Source organism: Apium graveolens, chromosome 3 (genome assembly GCF_009905375.1).
Source record: "Apium graveolens cultivar Ventura chromosome 3, ASM990537v1, whole genome shotgun sequence".
NCBI lineage: Eukaryota > Viridiplantae > Streptophyta > Magnoliopsida > Apiales > Apiaceae > Apium > Apium graveolens.
Window position 1 is genome coordinate 70360037 of NC_133649.1, and position 16002 is coordinate 70376038.

Below are 16002 nucleotides of genomic sequence, written 5' to 3' on the forward strand. Positions count from 1 at the left end.
GGCTTACTAACAACCTTTTTACAAAGGTGAGTTAGATGATTCAAAGAGCCACATCTTTGACATTTCTTCCTTGGAGCATATGCAACATGTGCAAAATTGTTGCTTTTATTTATCCCAATCTTCCCATTTCTATTTTTCTTTTTCTTTCTTGCATCTTCAGTTTTTATTTCCTTGATAGGTGTCTTGGAATCTTGATTGACCATGGGCTTCTTTTCAGTTTTGGAAATTGGAGTTATTTCTGCATTTTTCTTCTCATTTTCTTCATCAATAATTTCTTGCTTTATAATCAACTCTTCTTCACTGAAATTAACTTCACATGCCTTGAACATAGGTGAAACAACCCTTTTCAGCATAGCTGGAACATCTTCATTTTTTGTTGCTTTTCTTTTGTCACCTATATCTTTCTTCTTGTTGTTCAAGACATCATAATCAAGACCAATAGCTATATTAGCACATGGCTTGTTCTTCTTATGGTATTGTCCAACTAACTCATATGCATTTCTGAAAGATTTCAACTTGACTTCATTCTTTTCCAGCTTTTCCCTCAACACAGCTTCAATTTCAGCAACACACTTTAGCTTGTTTTTCAGATATTTAATTTCTTTCTTGACTGACTCAAGCTCCAAAAGCAGTAGATCCATCTTTTGTCTTTCACTCTCAAGTTTCTCATTAGCCTTGGTTAGCCTACTGACTTCCTCAATAGCTGCTACTAGACTAGTGTGTATATGAAACATCTCCACACTCATATTTTCCACAGTCTCCTTATATTGACCAGCATTTAAATCAATAGTGGTTAGAGTTGGTACCTTTGATTTTGAAGTGGATGTTTTTGCGCATTCAAAAGCCATAAGTGCATAGTTTACAACTTCTTTATCCTCATCATCAACATCAGTATCATCCCAACTCTTTCCTTCTGTAATATAAGTTTTTTCAGACTGCTTCTTCAAGAGAGCTTCATACTTTTCTTCCAACTCAAGATATGCCTTGTCTTTCTTCACCTTTTTAGGCTTTCTGCATTCAATTGCAAAATGACCCAACTCATCACAGTTGAAGCACCTTATCTTTGATCTTTCCACAGATCCTGTTTTGTAGCCACCTTTGCTAACTGAATTGAACTGAGTTTTTGGTTTCCAATTGTTACTATTAGAAAATTGTCCCTTGCCTCTGAAAAACCTTGGCTTCTTGACTCTAATGTTTGAAAATTTTCTAGCCAAGTAAGCCATGGACTGATCCATTTCATCTAATTCATCCAAGGTGTAATATTCATCTTTCTCCAGTTCCAACACAACTTGTTTTTGAGGTCCTTTATTCTTCTGTTCCATAGCTTGACTAACTGAAGCTTGATCATCTTGCTCATCTTCACTTTCTTCTCTGTCATTTACAATTAAAACACTTGAACCATCAATAACATGTCCATGATGTGCTTTTAATGACTTTCTTTGCATCATTTCAAGTTCATAAGTCTTTAAGATTCTATATAGAACTTTCAAAGTTATTCTGCTCAAATCTCTTCCTTCTCTAATAGCTGAAATTTTCTGTTCAAGATGGTTAGGAAGAGCTAGCAAGAACTTTAGGTTAACCTCCTCAACTTCATAATATTTATCATATAGCTGCAAGTCATTTATCAATTTATTGAACCTTTCAATAACTTCAATAATTCCTTCTTTAGGTTTAGCCATTAACCCCTCATATTGAGAGACCAAAATCCTCCTTTGGTTTGACCTAACCTCCTATGTTCCTTCACACAAGATCTCAATTTTTTCCCAGATTTGCTTAGATGTGTCACAGTTGACAATGTTATTGTACATTACATTGTAAAGTGACTCTATCAATATCAGCTGCAAGCCACTGTCTAGGGAGACTTTCTCTTTCTCAGGCTCAGTGTACTCTGAAGGATCTTTAGGAGTATGATGTGCTGGAATGACCATGTCTCCATCTGTAGATTCCTCAACTTTTACCATGGGAGTGAAATGGCCATTTTTGAGGATCTGAATATATAGTGGATTGGCCATCCTGATAAACAACAATATTTTCTTTTTTTATAGTGTATAGTTAGATCTGTCAAAGGTGGGGATTTTGATGTTGCTAAGTTTCTGTGTATTCATTATTCCAAGATCTTTAATCTGTTTACTTTCAGATTTTGTTCTGATACCACTTGTTAGGTAATGAATACAACACGGAGGGGGTGAATGTGTTTTAGACAATTTTAGTGACTTTTTATTTTTCTTAAGCTTGGTGAACAAAGTAGATAAGAAATGTAACTTGTAAAGATAGTATGATTTGAATGAAATAGTAAGACATGCACAGGAACATACTATCTTTTAAAACTTCACTTAATTTTATTAAAATCAAGTATGTGTTTTGCTACAAATTTCCGAGTTCTTGTTATGTTAAGAACTCAGCTTCTCTCTTGAGAGTTACAAGAAATTTCAGATATATTTGTTATAACTAAAACAAAGCAACCAGTGTTTAGTTTATAGAACAGTAAAACACTGGACATTACACAGCATGCAATAGCATGTAATAAACCCTATTTTTGGATATTCAAATCTTTCCATTTCTGGCTTAGTGTATCTTTTCTAATCTTGCACGCCTGTGACTTTACTTTGCCAGGTATTCTTGGCCTTTGATCTTGTACTCTTCAAACTGCTTTTTTAGACTTGTCAATCCAACTGATTGGATTGTTTTTAGATTGATAATCTTTGATATTGAACTAATCTGCACTTTGTACTTTGAGTTTTACCTCAAGATCTCCAGTTTGATATATAGAGAACTTGACATCTCGATAAGTATAATGGCGTATCAAGATCTCTCATTACTCTATAGTTGTTTGGACTTGTAGAGGTCTCTGAGTTCTCTATAAGAGAATTTAGCTTGTCGAGATCTCTCATCTTTATGTTTTCACTTTGACTTATCGATATCTCTGAGTTCTCTAGTGGCAAATAGACTTATCGATATCTCAGAGATCTCTAATGATATTTTGACTTGTGGATATCTCAGAGATCTCTAGTGATATTTTGACTTGTCGATATCTCAGAGATCTCTAGTGATATTTTGACGTATCGATATCTCAAGAGTTCTTTAGTGAATAAATGACTTGTCGATATCTACAATCTTCATGTCTTCAATTTGGCTTATCGATATCTTTGAGTTCTCTAGTAGCTTTCCTGACTTCTCTATAAGTCATTCTGGAGTTCTCGAATGACTTCTCTATAACACTAAATTTGTGACTTGTAGAGATCTTGACTTAGAACATTTTTCTCAAAACAGATTTATTCAACTCCAAATTTCTTCATAATTCTTCTGAGGTATGATCTTCTTGATCTTCTTCCAGATAGAATTTTTAGGCTTGATACTGTTTACAAAAAAAAGATACCAGTCTGCCCTTGAACATTTTTACAGACTTTAAATGTTACAATACAAAATACAAACTAAGTTTACAATACAACTTACTTAAGGTTGTCAATTTGACTTAGTCTTGTTATAGTGCAGGCATGTCTTGCACAACAAAATTGAAACAACGTGCGTTCGATAAACTGAACAGTTTTCTAATATTAATACGTGTTACATACTGTACTTCCCAAATGTACATGATTTTTAATAAAATAGTAATATTTGTAGAATATAATTTCTAAAATAATAAGTTTAGTAATATTTAATGTAATATTTTACTTGACGTGTATATATGGTAATAAACATAATAATAATAGCATAAAATCATGTAATAATGTGAATACGAGAGACGATGCACTAGATTGAGCTTGCACAAATTATATGAAAAGTGAAAACTCATACTTAGTGTGATACTGTAGAGTGAACTTATATTTAAAATTAATCATGACACTAAACTAATAATGCGTTATTAGTTTGCTATTGCAATATTTTTTGATAATGGTTATAAACATTTAGTTAAAAAATAATGAAATTTTCTCTAGCCGTAATGCTTCTCAACCAAGGTGTTAAATGAAAAAGTAATTTTTATATAAATTAATTCTAGAAAAAAATAAGACATATATATATGTATATATACGTAAGATATGATCCATACATTTAGGAGAATTAAGAATACGTGTTAAGGTTTAATTTTACGTGTATGACCAATTTTATATTTTACAAATATACTATCATTACGTTAAAACCACATTAATTAATAAATGTTCATGTTATACGTGGATGATTTTGCGGAAATAATTATTTTGTTATACTTAATTATTTTATTTGATAAATTTGATTTCATCTTATAAAAAATTAATTATTTTAACAATAAAAAAATCATTGTGTAATTTTTATAGTAGAGATATGTATCCAAAATATATAAAATTTAATCAATCTAATAAGAAAATTATTTATCAAAACGATATGTAATCTTAAAAAATATAACATAAATAAATCATAAAATAGCAAATTATAATATAACCCAATTTGGGAAAAGAGAGGAAAGAAAGCCGGTGTGGGCAAATTTTACCTGTCTTGTCTGTCGGTGGTGTTACTGTCTGTCATACAACTGATTACTACTCTCAATCTCTGTCCAACTATACATACACTATACAAATACATCTCTCTTACGATACACACATCTTGTTTGCTAAGAAATGTATTGACAAGATCTCCTTTTCTCTTTCCTCAAGGTCTCTCTCTCTCTCTCTCTCTCTGCACACTCAGGCACTCATATTATATGCTCTTTTATTTAATTTAATATGTCTACTTTCATTTAATTCACTTGTCCAGATCTTCTAATCTTATATCGACTCCACTTTAATTCATACGTAATTCACTCAATTCTACACAATTGCAAATTTACATTCACTTCACCTTTTTTTAGTACATTTGTTAGCTTTGATAATATTTCTCTCAATTCGATTCATTGCACAAACACTGAACTAAAAATTTCAGTTCTTAAAAAAACAGCATCTTATGTGTGTGCGCGATACGTATTGTGTACTGAGAAGTATTAAGGCTTAAATGTTTTTACCAATTTGATTCTTTTTTATTGTTATATTAATGAAAATCTAGTAATTGAGCTTCAATGTTTTATATGTTGATTGCTTTTGTTTGTTATATGTAATTTGCAGGAAGCTTTGTGATAGTGAGTTGGAGGAGATAAATCCGAAGATCTAACATTCGCAAAGCTGGCGGCTACACTAGCTTGGAGAGGAGTTGCTGCTAGTAATGGCAGCAGCCTCTCCGCTAATGATCTGGTATTTTTATATTCATTTCATGAATATTTCATTATAACATTTGGTTTAGCAATCTTGAAGCAAGTGGACTAAAATAGGTTTGTTTTAGTTACATAACTTGGAGTAGTTTGTGATTGAGATATTCCGTTTTCGAATTTCCTGCTATTATTGGGACACTTTATCTAGACTGATACTCTTGTAGTTCAATTTATGACTGCGTATTGATTATTTACTTGCAAGCAAGTGGAATGAAGTGAATTGCCGACGGATCTTTGTAACCACTTGGTATAAAAATTATTCTATGAATGGAGAGACAACTAAATGCTTGCCATTTAGATATCAGGAGTCTTGTGGAATGGATTTGATGATTCAAATGTACTCAAAGGACTTTGCAAATCTATTATTGACTTGATACACAATGTAGATTTAAAAAGTCTTTAGCTGCATAAGATTTTTCTATCCAGAGCTTTATTTGTATTTTATATATTAATTGGGCTTAACTTGTTAGTTTTGTTCCCAGTCTAATCATTTTGTATAATTTATTTTATAATTTAGGAAAGAAATGGAGATGCCAAGTCTCATGATCAAGAGCCTCCATTCATGAAGAAGGGTTCAAGGTTGGTTGATCTTACTATTTACAAATTGCCTGATGTGGTTCATTGTATCATCCTTTACTTGTACCCAGGAGGCACTTTTCCCCCCCACACAAAGCGTGTGATGATGGAATAATCATGCGTTCCTTTAACGTTACTGTTATTATTAGGATCTTTCAGAATTTATGTTGGCAGATGTCAAAAATTGAAACTAGCTACTACCTGCATATACGTTCTCCAACTTTTGCTTTTACCTACGGAAAATCTTGCTTGGACCAACGGTTTAAAGGCCTATCTTTTAACTAAGAAATTGAGAGCCTTTTCATTGATTCAGTTTCCTCATATAAGCACATAAATGCGTCTACAAAACCATGGGTACTTTTTACAGAATTCGTCTAATTTATTACTTGGCTTCAAACAGTTTTGGTGCTTCCTTGTTGTAAATTTTGGGATCCAGATGTTAAAATGTAGATGCAGTTTTCTCGTCTAACTATCAGATTAGCAGGAAACTAATTAGTCTAAAAAACTGATTATCCTAGGCATATCAATATGAGCTGCTGCTGTCATCTTTCTAAAATTATATATTGGTCACTTGATGATGCAATAAATGTTATTTTCCCTATAATTGAGAAAAATCATAGCAAATCAGCTCTAACCAGCCTTTGCGTTTTTTATGCTTTACGAGGCAAATTAACATACTAGTAGTGGTATACTATATAGTTGGTTGCTTGGTTTAAATTACTCTGCATCCTATACTATCTCCCATGCATGTATAGAATCTGACAGCTTAGTTTTAGTACTCGAGATTTATTTAAAGTCAGCTGAATATTTTTTGTTACACGTTATTTGCAGAGAGCGCAGTAGCATGGAGGATCCAGATGGGACATTAGCTAGTGTAGCTCAGTGCATTGAGCAGTTGCGGCAGAGTTCCTCATCTTTACAAGAAAAAGAGTTATCCTTAAAGAAATTATCAGAGCTTATTGATACACGTGAAAACGCTTTCAGTGCTGTTGGATCACATTCCCAGGCAGTTCCAGTACTAGTATCTCTTCTTAGATCAGGATCACTTGGGGTAAAAATACAGTCTGCTACAGTTTTAGGATCACTGTGCAAGGAGAATGAACTACGGATTAAAGTATTGCTTGGGGGTTGCATTCCCCCACTTCTCAGTCTTCTCAGGTCCAGCTCAGCGGAAGGCCAGGTCGCTGCAGCTAAGACTATATATGCTGTTTCTCAAGGTGGCGCGAAGGATCATGTTGGCTCCAAGATATTTTCAACTGAAGGTGTTGTGCCAGTTCTTTGGGGGCAACTCGAGAAGGGACTCAAGGCTGGAAATGTGGTTGATAACTTGCTTACTGGGGCTTTGAAAAACCTCTGCGGCAGCACCGAGGGTTTCTGGTTTGCAACAATACAAGCTGGGGGGCTAGATACACTTGTAAAGTTGCTTGCAGCTGGACAGTCTAGCACCCAAGCAAATATTTGCTTTCTCCTTGCATGTATGATGATGGAGGATGCATCTGTTTGTTCTAAAATCTTGGCTGCTAATACTACGAAGCAACTCCTTAAGCTAATAGGTCCTGGTAATGAAGCTTCAGTTAGAGCAGAAGCTGCTAGTGCTTTAAAATCTCTCTCTGCTCAGTGTAAAGAAGCAAGAAAGGATATAACCAGTTCCAATGGTATACCTGCTCTGATAAATGCTACAATTGCTCCTTCAAAAGAATTTATGCAAGGCGAGTATGCACAAGCTTTGCAGGAAAATGCAATGTGTGCCCTTGCAAACATATCTGGTGGTCTGTCATATGTTATCTCAAGCCTGGGTGAAAGCCTTGAATCGTGCACGTCACCTGCACAAGTAGCTGACACATTAGGGGCATTAGCTTCTGCACTAATGATTTATGACAGCAAAGCAGAAACAACAAGAGCTTCGGATCCTGATGACATTGAGCAGACTCTAGTGAAGCAGTTTAAATCTCGCTTGCCATTTCTTGTGCAAGAGCGCACCATAGAAGCTCTTGCCAGTTTGTATGGAAATGCCACGCTCTCTGGTAAACTTGGGAATTCGGATGCAAAACGCTTGCTAGTTGGTTTGATCACTATGGCAAGTGATGAAGTTCAGGAGGAGTTGGTGAGATCCCTTTTAATATTGTGCAACAATGAAGGCACATTGTGGCATGCCCTTCAGGGACGCGAGGGAATTCAGCTTTTGATCTCTCTTCTTGGTCTGTCATCAGAGCAACAACAGGAGTGTGCTGTTGCATTACTTTCCCTTCTATCTAATGAGAATGACGAAAGTAAATGGGCAATAACAGCGGCAGGAGGTATACCTCCACTTGTTCAAATATTAGAGACAGGATCCCCAAGAGCGAAGGAAGACTCTGCAACAATCCTTGGAAATCTTTGTAATCACAGTGAAGATATAAGAGCATGCGTTGAAAGCGCTGATGCTGTTCCTTCTTTACTTTGGCTATTAAAGAATGGAAGCTCCAATGGTAAAGAAATTGCTGCAAAGACATTAAATTATCTGATCCACAAATCAGATACAGCAACCATTAGTCAACTCACTGCATTACTCACAAGCGATCTACCAGAATCTAAAGTTTATGTTTTAGATGCGTTAAAAAGTTTACTATCTGTGGCCCCCCTCAGTGACATGGTGCGCGATGGTAGTGCTTCACATGATGCTATCGAGATGATGATTAAAATCTTAAGTTCTACCAGAGATGAAACACAGTCTAAGTCTGCATCAGCTCTTGCTGGGATATTTTCTCTGAGAAAGGACTTACGTGAAACTAGCATTGCTGTTCAGACTGTGGGGTCAGTCATGAAGCTTTTACATGTAGACTCCGAGAACATCTTAGTGGAGTCCATTCGTTGCCTTTCTGCAATATTTTTATCAATTAAGGAGAACCGCGATATGGCTGCAATTGCAAGAGATGCATTGCCTGCACTACTGGTTCTTGCGACCTCACCTGTCCTGCAAGTGGCAGAGCAGGCCATTTGTGCACTTGCAAATCTTCTTTTGGATAGTGAAGTTTCAGAGAAAGCCATACCTGAAGAGATTATTTTGCCTGCTACTAGGGTATTGTGTGAAGGCACAATTTCTGGTAGGAGCCAAGCAGCAGCAGCAATTGCTCGGCTTCTCATTTCTCGCAAAATTGATACTGAGATAACTGATTGCGTGAACCGTACTGGGACAGTTCTTGCATTGGTTTCTTTCCTAGAATCAGTAAATACAGGGTCTGCTGCCATATCGGAGGGACTAGAGGCACTTGCTATTATATCAAAATCTGAAGGTGATAAAGGAAAGATTAAACCTGCATGGGCAGCTCTGGCTGAGTACCCAGATAGCATAGCCCCAATAGTTTCATGCATTACTGATGCAAATCCCCTATTGATTGATAAGGCTATAGAGATATTGTCACGGCTTTCTTTGACTCAGCCAATTGTTTTAGGGAGAAATATTGTTAATGCCTCGGGCTGTATTTCATCAATTGCTAGAAGGGTAGTTAGTTCTTCAATCGAAACAGTCAAGATTGGAGGAACTACACTTCTTGTTTGTGCTGCCAAAGTGGATCTTCAGAGAATTGTGGATGATTTGAATGAATCAAATACATGCACATATCTCATCCAGTCTCTTGTAGGAATGCTGACCTGTATAGAGAATCCTCAGGTTGGAGGCCATGCCAATAAGGAAGGCGTAAATATTCTTAGGCATGCTGAAGAACAAAGAAGCAGTGAGAATGGGACAAGTACATCTGTCATCTATGGTTCCAACACGTCTATCTGGCTTCTCTCTGCTCTTGCTAGTAATAATGAAAACAGTAGAACTCAGATCATGGAAGCAGGCGCCATTGAAGTTCTCACTGATAGAATATCTCAGTGTTTATCAGAATATACTCAGGTATGTACCTTTGCATTATGTTGATCGTCCGTTGCCTTCTCTGTCCATGTGTTCCAAGCATACTAATTTTGCTTGCATAAATTTTGTCAGACTTATGAAGCTGTATGTAGCAGAATTCATTTTATTAGTTGGTTTTGTTAGAGCTGTACACGTTTGATAATTTCTGAAATTCTAAACAGTCATAGATTACTCACAAACCTGATATAGATTTGGATCTTGGAACTCTTGTCAATTTGTCATTAAACCATACCAACCAGATAAATTTCCATCAATGTTCATGTGCAATCTTGCGATGTCATAGCTGTATCTGCATCTTTTAAGCGAAGTAAAACCCTATATGCGTCGTTTCAATGCATCAGTTGATTGAAAAGTTACAAATCTTTAGCTCTTTTGTTTTGAGACATTGACTTCTTAACTTTTCTGATCCAACACTGATATGTCCCCATGTTGCTGAATTCATGCAGGATTCTGAAGAAGAAAGTAGCATATGGATTTGTGCTTTACTACTAGCAATTTTATTTCAGGATAGAGATATCATACGTGCACATGCAACAATGAAAGCCGTGCCTGTACTAGCTAACTTGTTGAAGTTAGAGGAGTCAGCAAACAGATATTTTGCCGCACAAGCCATTGCCAGTTTAGTATGTAATGGAAGCAGGGGGACCCTTCTATCAGTCGCAAATTCAGGGGCAGCAGGCGGACTCATCTCTCTGCTTGGGTGTGCTGATTCTGATATATGTGATTTGCTTGACCTGGCTGAGGAATTTTTCTTGGTCCGTTATCCGGAACAAGTTGCTTTGGAGAGGTTGTTTAGGGTCGATGACATTAAAGTTGGTGCGACTTCAAGAAAAGCAATACCTGCACTAGTTGATTTACTTAGACCAATTCCTGATCGTCCAGGGGCACCATTTCTAACATTAGGGCTGCTGCTTCAGCTTGGAAAAGATTGCCCTTCAAATAAAATTCTTATGGTTGAAGCCGGTGCTCTGGAAGCACTGACCAAATATCTTTCACTTGGCTTACCAGATGCAACTGAAGAAGCAGCCACAGATCTGTTAGGTATGTTATTTAGCACTGCTGAGATATGTAGACATGAAGCTGCATTTGGTGCCGTGAGCCAACTTGTTGCAGTATTGCGTTTGGGCGGAAGAGGAGCAAGGTATAGTGCTGCTAAAGCATTGGAAAGCCTGTTCTCTTCTGACCATATTAGGAACGCAGAATCTGCCAGGCAGGCTGTGCAACCTTTAGTGGAAATTCTTAATAAGGGATTGGAAAAAGAGCAACATGCTGCTATTGCTGCATTAGCTAGGTTACTGAGCGACAACCCATCAAGAGCCTTGGCAGTTGTTGATGTTGAAATGAATGCGGTGGATGTTCTTTGTAGGATTCTTTCATCAAACTGTTCGATGGAGCTAAAAGGTGACTCTGCTGAGCTATGCTGTGTACTTTTTGGAAATACAAAAATTAGATCCACGATGGCTGCAGCTCGCTGTGTGGAGCCTCTGGTTTCTTTGCTGGTGGCTGAGTTTGGTCCTGCGCAGCATTCTGTTGTTCGTGCATTGGATAAACTTTTGGACGATGATCAATTGGCTGAGCTAATTGCTGTGCATGGAGCAGTTATACCTCTTGTCGGCCTTATGTATGGCCGCAATTATGTACTCCATGAGGCTATTTCCAGAGCTCTTGTGAAGTTAGGGAAGGATAGGCCTTCCTGTAAGATGGAAATGGTCAAAGCGGGGGTGATTGAGAGTGTACTTGATATTCTTCATGATGCGCCAGATTTTCTGTGTGCAGCTTTTGCGGAGTTGCTCCGAATATTAACTAATAATGCCACCATTGCCAAGGGTCCTTCTGCGGCAAAAGTGGTTGAGCCTTTCTTTTTGTTGTTGACAAGAGCTGAGTTCGGACCTGATGGACAGCATAGTGCTTTACAGGTTCTTGTGAATATCTTAGAACATCCTCAGTGTCGTGCTGATCATACCTTAACGTCCCACCAAGTGATTGAACCCATCATTCCATTACTTCATTCTCCTGCACCACCAGTGCAGCAGCTAGCAGCTGAACTTCTATCTCACTTGCTCCTAGAGGAACATCTTCAAAAGGATTCAGCGACACAGCAAGTTATTGGCCCACTTATGCGTGTTCTTGGTTCTGGTATACAGATACTGCAGCAGAGAGCTGTCAAAGCTCTTGTTAATATTGCACTGATTTGGCCTAATGAAATTGCTAAAGAGGGTGGTGTCAGTGAGCTGTCCAAAGTAATACTGCTATCTGACCCTTCTCTGCCTCAAGTCCTGTGGGAATCAGCTGCTGCTGTTTTGTCCAGTATTCTTCAGTTCAGTTCTGAATATTATTTGGAAGTGCCTATTGCCGTTTTGGTAAGATTGCTCCGTTCTGGAACTGAAACTACAATAGTCGGTGCATTAAATGCTCTTCTAGTTCTGGAAAGCGATGATGCTACCAGTGCTTTAGCAATGGCTGAAAGTGGAGCCATTGAGGCTCTTTTGGAACTTCTTAGATGTCATCAGTGCGAGGAAACTGCTGCAAGACTTCTAGAGGTATTGCTGAACAATGTAAAAATCAGAGAAACAAAAGCTACTAAGTCAGCGATTGTACCACTATCACAGTATCTCTTGGATCCCCAAAGCCAGGCTCAACAAGCAAGATTATTGGCAACTCTTGCTCTTGGAGATCTATTTCAGAATGAGGCTCTTGCTCGCTCTGCGGATGCTGTTTCAGCTTGCCGTGCTCTAGTAAACCTGCTTGAGGATCAACCTTCAGAAGAAATGAAAGTGGTTGCAATATGTGCGTTGCAAAACCTTGTAATGTACAGTAGATCAAATAAAAGAGCTGTTGCAGAAGCTGGAGGCGTGCAGGTTGTGTTGGATCTGATTGGTTCAAGTGACCCAGAGACATCAGTTCAGGCTGCAATGTTTGTTAAACTTCTCTTCTCTAACAATACTATTCAGGAGTATGCTTCCAGTGAAACTGTCAGAGCTATAACAGGTACTATTTCTACTGCGTTCTAGATCGATGTTCAGTACATACCTATTACTTAATGCTACTCCTTATTAATGTTATCATTAGCCACATAGGAGGATCAAGCTATTACTTTTATGTAAGGAGCTTAGTGTATAGATTTCCCTGACCAACCATGAACAAAAGAAGATAATTGGTAAGGGTTTACCTTGACCCCTTGCACTCTGAACTTTGGTAGTGGAGTGTGGAGACTAGGAGCCCTAAAATCTTTGTTCGGGTTTTTTCATCACATATACATGTAACTTTATACTATTTATGCAACAAGAGTTAATATAACTTAATCAACTGTTGTGGTGTTTCAGCTGCAATTGAAAAAGATTTATGGGCTACTGGGATAGTAAATGAGGAGTATCTGAAAGCACTTAATGCACTTCTTGGAAACTTCCCGCGTTTAAGAGCCACAGAGCCTGCAACACTTAGCATTCCCCATCTGGTGACAGCCCTCAAGACTGGCTCAGAGACGGCTCAAGAGGCAGCACTGGATTCGCTATCTCTTCTTAAGCAAGCCTGGACGGCATGCCCTGCTGAGGTGTCCAGAGCACAATCAACAGCTGCTTCTGAGGGAATTCCCGTGTTGCAGTACTTAATTATGTCTGCCCCACCTCGAGTTCAAGATAAGGCAGACCATCTTTTGCAGTGTCTACCTGGGACGCTGACAGTGACTATTAAATGTGGAAAGAACATGAAACAGTCAGTTGGAAATCCAAGTGTGTACTGCAAGCTAACACTTGGAAACACTCCATCCAGGGAGACCAAGGTACACAAGTAGACTGCAACTTAAACTCTTGTTGTAAATAACTTGCTTGGTCATGAAGTTTTCCAAATATTCCTAACCCGAGACTTGAGATGTTCATATAAAACTAACGAACTAATTTGTTAAACTGTAGATATATGGTCAGATTGTAATAACAACAGTATCAAGGAACAGTCATCATTTGTTAAATCTGAATCATTATTTCTGAATGATTAAAATTTCTGAATTAATAAGATTCTGAATGCATTATGATTAAGATTGTTTGGTAAATAATTTTCTTAAATAATCTGAACGGAAGTCTTTGATGAATGATTTTAAACACTTGAGTACAAGTAATAATAATATAACAACGATATTAATAATAATAGTAGTAGTAGTAGTAATAATAATAATAATAATAATAATAATAATAATAATAATAATAATCATAATAATAATAATAAATAATAATAATAATAATAATAATAATATGAATTCAAAAAATATATATAAACATAAATATAAAACAAAGAACATTATAAATATATATCACTATATGTATGAATATAATTTTAGAGATATCCTTTTCTTAAAAAAATTGCAAACAAGATTATACAAGTTATTATGCATATAAGGAATGTTAACGAAAAGGTGTGCAAATGTTATGAAATGTTAAGTAGTACAGGTACATAGCATGAAGGAACTGTCCATATCTTAGTGCTTCAGCTTGATATTATCCTTTGAACTGTTAAGAAGGATATTAATCATCAAGACAAAATAAATGGATGTCCAAATGATCTTAATGTGCTTAATGAATCAAATAAGCCAGTTAAGAAGCATTAAGAGAAAAACAAATGCCCCAAAGTAGCAGTGTAGTACATTCTTGGAAGTGAATATCATACCTTCATGTTTTCTAGGCATCAGTTCTCATAAACCTGTGGTCAGCTTAGTTTCAGTTTTTAGAATGTAATAGTATTTAAATCTGAGGAGAAGTTTCCTTGCATTATCATCAATGAGTGAGTGCTTTAGTTTTATGTTTCTACCACCGCATGTGTCTTCTCTGCAAGCATCCTTTGGCACATGTTTTCTTCAATTTGGTAAATTCTGTCGTCAATTTGAGCTTTATACAAGTAACAAGAATACTAATCTTTATGTCCCTCCCTTCACTGCCCTAACTGTTTTCGTTGCTTCTTTTTCAGGTTGTGTCAACTGGTCCAAACCCAGACTGGGACGAACCATTTCAGTGGCAATTTGAAAGTCCTCCAAAAGGCCAGAAGCTTCATATTTCCTGCAAGAATAAAAGCAAGATGGGGAAGGTAAGTTTATTGGAATTTGGAAGTTCTCGAAAATCATGCAGTTACAAATGGCTTTTGGATAAAATGTTCCACTGGTATATGTAGCTAAAGCTTTATTTATGAATTGCAGAAATCATTCGGAAAAGTTACTGTCCAAATTGATCGAGTTGTCACACAAGGGGCAGCTGCCGGAGAGTACTTTCTGCTGCCTGAAAGCAAAAGCGGTAGTAAGAGAAGCCTGGAAATAGAGTTCCAATGGACTAATAGCAATAATCTGCTCGAGTCCGATGCTTAGGGTAGAGATATTTGTTCTTAATTTTTTTTTTTGGCTCAGTATATCTTGTATTTGTGTATATAATATCCTTGAGGGTTTATGTTTATAGTTATATCTTCTGAAATCCGGAATCTGCATTTCAGAGTTCTTTTGCAAGTTGTAGTATATTATCTCCTCTTTTTGTTTCGTGTGCATTTATAGCAATGTTGTAGTCTGTGTTTCAACATTTAGACATTTTTTTTTATGCAAAATATGCTCTAATGTCTATGTTCAGTTGTATCACAATAGCCTAAGTAATCACATAACATATTCTTACTTATATGTCCGAACTTTCCAATAATTTATAATGAGCTTATTATTCCTTACTTTGGCTTTTGTGATGACGTAAATCGAGTAGCATTCACTAGGAAGTCAAATTATTAGTGCCTACCTGCAGAGCGTTAACGCACATACTAATACTAATGCATACGTTGTACGCTTGTCTGTATTACGTAGAATGATTTGAATTTTGTTTAGTATCATGCCATCGCAAATTGTATATTCAAATTTCAGACAGAATGAGCAGAGGATAATGTACTACACAAATCCAGATACAGAAGCAAAATGGGAAAAGAGAAGAGTATCCAATATGGATTGTTCAACTTTGAAGAACTACTATAGCATCCACTCTTCAGGGCGATATGTTCAATTTGTTCTAGTAGCCACTTCCCTTGCTGCAGCAACAGTATCTATTTACCAAACCTTCTTTTTCTCACCCAAAAATTCATTTTATTAGTTAAAACATTAATTTCAAGAACTGCATGAATTTATTAAATTATTTAACTGATATAATATGATAAAATAATTTGATTTCGTATAAATTATAAACAACATGTTTAATGAACTAATTAATTGATTTGTACAGCATCCTTATCACTCTTTTGAGTTGGAAATTTTGGTCAAACTCAAACCCCCCGTGTTTCTATTAAATCTTTTCTTTCTTTTACGAAT

The 16002-nt window shown here is 36.6% G+C and overlaps 1 protein-coding gene across 1 annotated transcript; it reads left to right on the top strand.

Annotated features, from left to right (window-relative positions):
- Positions 1–4473: 4473 nt before the first annotated feature.
- On the top strand, positions 4474–15242 carry LOC141712401 (protein CELLULOSE SYNTHASE INTERACTIVE 1-like). The gene is made up of 8 exons (XM_074515328.1): positions 4474–4628; positions 5073–5198; positions 5733–5794; positions 6623–9671; positions 10136–12677; positions 13013–13467; positions 14643–14759; positions 14869–15242. Exons 3-8 carry the CDS (start codon positions 5778–5780, stop codon positions 15031–15033), a joined length of 6345 nt encoding a protein of 2114 aa, XP_074371429.1. The 5' UTR covers positions 4474–4628; positions 5073–5198; positions 5733–5777; the 3' UTR covers positions 15034–15242.
- Positions 15243–16002: the final 760 nt, after the last annotated feature.

Excerpts from the sequence above, each read along its gene's own strand:
- LOC141712401 (XM_074515328.1), top strand. Across the intron at positions 13,468-14,642 it reads CTCCATCCAGGGAGACCAAG|GTTGTGTCAACTGGTCCAAA; the intron begins GTACACAAGTAG and ends CTTCTTTTTCAG. Across the intron at positions 14,760-14,868 it reads ATAAAAGCAAGATGGGGAAG|AAATCATTCGGAAAAGTTAC; the intron begins GTAAGTTTATTG and ends TATGAATTGCAG.